General features: G+C 38.3%; 1 protein-coding gene across 1 annotated transcript; it reads left to right on the top strand.

The window, feature by feature from the left end:
* Positions 1–849: 849 nt before the first annotated feature.
* Positions 850–5793, top strand: p2rx2 (purinergic receptor P2X, ligand-gated ion channel, 2). Its single transcript, XM_080467180.1, has 11 exons — positions 850–1158; positions 1527–1662; positions 1751–1822; positions 1925–2190; positions 2706–2786; positions 2863–3016; positions 3662–3792; positions 3892–3982; positions 4070–4135; positions 4252–4329; positions 5233–5793. Exons 1-11 carry the CDS (start codon positions 992–994, stop codon positions 5344–5346), a joined length of 1356 nt encoding a protein of 451 aa, XP_080323306.1. The 5' UTR covers positions 850–991; the 3' UTR covers positions 5347–5793.
* The last annotated feature ends 219 nt before the right edge of the window (positions 5794–6012 follow it).

Below are 6012 nucleotides of genomic sequence, written 5' to 3'. Positions count from 1 at the left end.
TGGGAGTTTGCAGGTTCGATTCCCACAGTGACCAAGTCACAACCTTGGGTCCCTGAGCACAATCTTGACCCCCATCACGTCCCCAGAGCTCCTTAATATGCTAAAAACACAACTCCAGTTATTCAAATATAAATATAGAAACACATTAGATTCAGAGTGACACAAAACATACCCACCAAACAAACAACCCAAGCATAAACAACCACAATCGGCTGCACCTGAAAACAGTGCAGTCAAAGATATAAAATGTACAATAAAATAAATTACCTGTAAATAGTATTGATCTGCAGTGACATTAAAAATCCACATTTACACTCTTGAACAAGACAAAAGTTATGAGACGCAATACAGCAGAAATACAAATTCTGATATAGTAGTCTATGCAATTTCAGCAGCTATCAGAACTTCTGAACCCCAAACAGTCATAATAAAATTAATTCTCAGAAGCATCTGAAGCAAAAGTGTCACAAACTCCTGCAGTTTAATAAATTCCATAACTCTGTAGAAGTCTAGAATACGAATGCACGAGGATCAGAGATTTAATGTAAACGATGCTGTTGAATTTGAGTTCAATGTTGAAGCTGACAATGACAAAACAAGAAAGCACGAGGTAAAGCAAACACTTAAAATTCATCCACAACAAAAGTGATAGGAAATTAATTAAGTCTTGTTAAAAAACGAATTTCAGTATAGTGGATGGCTTGTGGGACTTCCAGGATAATCAGCTTATTGATTCAGACAAATCGAATGGATACAGAGAAATATAACATTTTCAGCATACTTTGTGTAAAAATGACTCACGATGCAACCACATCCTTTTCAAGCCACACCTCTTTTGTCTGCATTGTCGCTGATGAAAAGGCTGCTGGAGTGAGATGCAGGCAGATGCTGCCAGGGTCAGACAGTGTATAGAGGGAAGAATAAGAAAAACATGAAAGTAGGGAGAGAAAACGCATTCTAGACAAAATAGTCTTTAAAATAATCTGCAGATATGTGTGAAGTTTTTCAAAACATTGTCATGGGGTTTAGTGGCCTCATAAAGGAATATTTTCATGGTTTCTGGGACTATGAGACCCCCAAAGTGATGGTGGTGAAGAACAGGACGCTTGGACTAATTTACAGAGCTGTTCAGTTTCTGGTAATCACCTATTTCATCTGGTAAGCTTCGTGTTTGCATGCAAACAGTGTCTCCAGTTTTAATACAATATTCTCTGTATAATCTTTAATTGATGGAACGACTATTGGTGGAATTGAATCCTAACTGCAATTAGATAAAAACACAATATAATTGACTGAAAAAAAAATGTATGACAAGAAGTATGACGGATCCTTGCTGTTTTTTCAATGAGAAGTAGTTTTTACATATTAAGAGTTTGTTTCTCTGAACGTATTCACATCATAATTTATTCCTAAAATCCGGTGTCTTACATCATCTCATTTTCTTGGACAGTCCAGATGGCAGAGCTGTCCTGGAGTTGCTTGATTCTTCTGTTTTTTTCTTCCGTTTATCTGTTATTCTCCTGAAGGTACGTCTTTATCAGTCAGAAAGCCTACCAAGAGAGTGAAAACCGTCCAGAGAGCTCTGTTTACACTCTCATGAAAGGCACAGCAGTTCGAGGGGATGAAATCTTGGACACTGTTGAGTATGCTCGACCCCCAGAGGTGAGCTGAGAAAAATAATGTAGAATTACAAAGTATCTGTGAGTTTTTCCTGATGCTCAGGTAACCAATGGCATGATTTCTCTTTTAGGGTGGGGATGTAATCAGTACAATTTTGAGACGTGAATTCACCTATAATCAACAACAGGGTACCTGTGCTGAGGTGAGGGGGTTAACTAAAGTTACTGCATTAAAAACAACAGATGTAACAGTTACGGACTCATTTATCCTCTCTTCACTGAACATCTGTCTTTTTTCACTTCAGTATTTCAAAGTTGCCAAAGCCAACTGCACAAAAGACTCTGACTGTGTGGAAGGGGAGGTTGACTTCGACGGCCATGGTCCTGTCATCACTTCCAAAATAATCTCAATTAAGGGTTCATTTTTTTGTTTGAAGCCACGTTTCCCCATTTTAAACTCTTTATCCCTCACAGGCAGAAGGACTGGCAAATGTGTCCAGTACTACAACCACACCTTCAAAACCTGCGAGGTCCAAACCTGGTGTCCCGTTGAGGACCATGCTGTTGTACGGTAAGACCAGAGATACATAATCTCCTGGTTTCATTGATCACGTTTGAGTCAGGTTCAATTTGATTATGCTATAAACCAGAAATGGTCAAACTAATGATTAGCCTCAAAATATCTTAAGACTCAACAATATATAAACAACCCAGGTGACAAAAGTGAAAAATACATTATTTTTAAACAATTTAAAAACAGAAAGACAGATGTATTACCTCATAGAGAGATCAGGTAATTGATACAAATATAGACTTGTTCAGATTCTATCATAACAGGAAGATTCTTTCATCAAATATCAACTTCAAGTTCTGATATTAAAAAACATTTTCATCCATCTAGCAAATGAAAAATATGAAGGGTGAATATGAAAACATTAAAATACAAAAGAGTTTCGAACTGTGGGAGGAAGCTGAAGCATCTGGGGACATAATGGAGGTCAAACCAGCCAAACAGCATTTTAATGACATCAGCTGCTAAAACCGAGGTCACTTAAGGGACCGCTGATCATTTGTTGCTTTCAACAGAGAACCTGCATTAGTGGAAGCCATCAACTTCACCATATTCATCAGGAACTCCATCCACTTCCCCAAATTTAAAGTGCTGAGGTACAGTAGAAGACAATGCTTCTGTTACCGTCACGCTCAGATACTGATGACGATATTGTGCTTTTGTGTTCGGCAGGGGAAATATTAAGGATGCCTTAAACAAGCGTACCATGCAAAAATTCCTTAGTAAGTGTCAATACGATGAAGAGACGGAGCCATACTGTCCAAACTTTCGCCTGGGATACATTGCAAAGCAAGCCAGGGAGAATTTTAGTGAGCTCTGCCAGACTGTGAGTATGAGTTGGTTTTTTTCTCTTCAATTTAACAGAGATAAAACTAAAATAGAAACAGCTGTTAAGGAGAGAAAAATACATTATTTCAAAATGAGCACATTTTGCTTCCTACAACAGTATAACGTTGTGCCCTATGCACACTTAAAGTAGGTCTTAAAGTCTTAATTGATTTCTGCTTGATCTTGCAACATGATGCCGTCCAGATTTATTTCTAAGTTCATTGAGACTCACGGATGTTATATGTTGATTATCCTCTCAAATGTTATCATATGTTAATGATACGCTATAGACTTACACATGATGCCAATGAAGGCTTGCTTCAGCCTTTCTTTAAAAGGCTTTATCATTTCTTTTTCAGCATTTCATCCAGTTTATACAGATCAGCACACTCTGCCTCTCCTTTACTTAAGTTACAGTGACTCTGTGTTCGACCACGGCACGTTTGTTTCATGTTTCCCAAGTTCTTGGCTGTGAAATTCTTAATGCATTTTAATATTTGTTGTCTTCTGGATTCAGTTCATAAATATGGTGTTTCCTCAATCAGTTTTTATTCCTCACATGGGTTTGTTTTACAAACCCACTTGTTTTACACTTTGAATACTCCAGAGCTGTGCTTTAGATACTGACATGCTGTCTGTTCAGGGAGGTGTGATTGGAGTTTTCATCAACTGGAACTGCAACCTGGATCTGGACCCTTCACACTGTAATCCCACATATTCATTTCGTCGTCTTGACCTGCGAAAGGATCAGGCCAGCTCCGGTTACTATTACAGGTTATCACTGTTTCCTCCTTCTTTATTTCTGTAAGTGTGATGTTCACTTTGGCTTTTGGTAACAGTTTTTGATTATGAGATTTATGTCTGACTACCCAGGTATGCCAAATATTATAATAAGAATGGAGTCGAGTCTCGAACACTGATCAAGGCCTTCGGCATCCGTCTAGATATTATAGTTCATGGACATGTAAGAGGATCCTTCAGCATCTCTGCAACACATTTCCTCCCTAATGTGGTGACTATCATTACATCGCTGCATGTCATTTCTCTGCAGGCTGGCAAATTTAGTCCTATTCCAACCATCATCAGCACCGTGACTGCTATGACATCTGTTGGGATTGTGAGTAATAGCTCTATCTTTTTGAAAAAAAAACCCCCATTATTTTCAGACTCTGAAGTGAAGATCTAATGCTCTATGGACCACAAACTGTCTTATCCTTTTCATTTCCCCTCTAGTGCACCATTATCTGTGACTGGATCATGCTCACATTTATCGACAAGAATGAAGTCTATAGCGAGAGAAAGTTCGATGAAGTGAGTTGCACAACTTATCTCAATCATTGTTCGATAATGCACCCTTTAGTTTTAAGTTGAGTCGAGAGTTAAGTACCACTTCAACAGCAAAACATTTATCCAACATAAAAATGGTTAAATGTTGAGGCAGATCAGAACATTGTGTTGTCTGTTTGAGACGAAATAGCAGTTTCACACTGCAATACTTAAACATGCAATATATGAGACCTACAATTCTGCTTCACTGGTAGTAATCGATCTTTGTACTTCATAATAAGAGTTGAGTTCTCTGGAATCCAGAATACTTAAACGATAACTTTTTTCTGCTCGTTGTAAATACAATAATGGGGAAACAACACACAACCGGCCGTACAACAGCTGAGCAGCCAATTGTCCAATTATATTTGGTCCCTTAAAGATGTGGAGGGCACATATAAAATATGTTTAAATTCCTGTGGCATAAATACTGTATATCAGATATATTGCATAGGTGTTGATGTTTATTTTAAATCTACTATTGAACAGCCTTTTAGAAACACAGACAAATTTAACACTTCAGGGCTTGTCTGTGTCTAAGGTTGTTTTGACTGTATGAGTAGTGTCATTAGACCTTGAAAAAAAAATCAACAAACATAGTCTACGATATATTTTAGAAATATGTTTTAGAATAGATGGAAGCTTAGTTGTCTGTGCCTCCTTTACTTTAAGAAAGTTCATGTTGTGTCAGGAATCTGTGTCAGCCTCTAACTTATCCATTAAATCCCTGCAGAAACCATCCACTCATACAATGTGACCACAAAAATATGGCTCCCTTTTAGTAGACACTTCCACAATAACAGTGTAAATGTTTTCAAACATATTTCAGTGCTTTTCAGTGATTTCTGCAGATATTCTTTCTACTTTATGAACATGTATTTTCCACAGGTGAACAAGGAGCCCGCAAACCCCGTTTCTCCAGATCCCATCTCCACAGAGCTCAGCTTCATCAACAGCTTTGGCTCAACACATTCGGACCTGTCAGACGGAGTACCGCTGTGACGTTGTTCGAGTTGCCTCAGTCACTACTGGCTCAGTGCGTGGAATCTCCTCCATGACAGGACTGTGGCAACAACAGCAACTCACCTGCTCCTCAGGTGTCGGCATCATTTCCGACATGGACCGGACATAACGACGTTGTTAGTGGGAGCACACTTAGAAAGAAGCACATGCTTGTGGGGTATAGCACGATCAGTAGATATATCACCTTAACTCTTCATGGACATCAGCTGTGCATCAGTGAAATCATACTTGCTATTTTTGTTGAACCACTCCAATCACAAACAGTTTGGAACAACTGTCTTAGAGAGCAGGGTTCTTCTCTCAGTATGAAAACAAATACTCTGAGATAAGAAAAATATCTGTGCACATCTTCATATCATAGACAATCTAGATGTATTGCCGATATCCAGCTGATCAATAAATGTCCCTTTTTGTGTTTGAAAATCTAACTCGTTATTTTATAATTTCTTGAGCATAAAAACTATTTGAAAAGCGTCTGATCTTTATCCATTTGAAAACATTTTAGGCACAGTGTTTTGTATCAGCCCAATTATTCTGATGCAGTTCCTTTTGTCTTTTATCCCGATGTGTTATGTAACGAGAAAATACAGGAGGAAAACTGTCAGGAGGTCTACAAGGAGTGCAAAGAACCGTAATGAAATAACA

The sequence above is a fragment of the Lipophrys pholis genome (assembly GCF_963383615.2).
Source record: "Lipophrys pholis genome assembly, chromosome: 7".
Taxonomy (NCBI): Eukaryota; Metazoa; Chordata; class Actinopteri; order Blenniiformes; family Blenniidae; genus Lipophrys; species Lipophrys pholis.
Note: the sequence above shows the minus strand (reverse complement) of the source record. Positions and strands in the feature narration are given on the sequence as shown.

Coding starts and splice junctions, on each gene's coding strand:
- p2rx2 (XM_080467180.1), top strand. CDS start 992: ATGTGTGAAGTTTTTCAAAACATTGTCATGGGGTTTAGTGGCCTCATA. Junction 1,823..1,924: donor AACAGGGTACCTGTGCTGAG/GTGAGGGGGTTA, acceptor TTTTCACTTCAG/TATTTCAAAGTTGCCAAAGC. Junction 4,136..4,251: donor CTATGACATCTGTTGGGATT/GTGAGTAATAGC, acceptor TTTCCCCTCTAG/TGCACCATTATCTGTGACTG.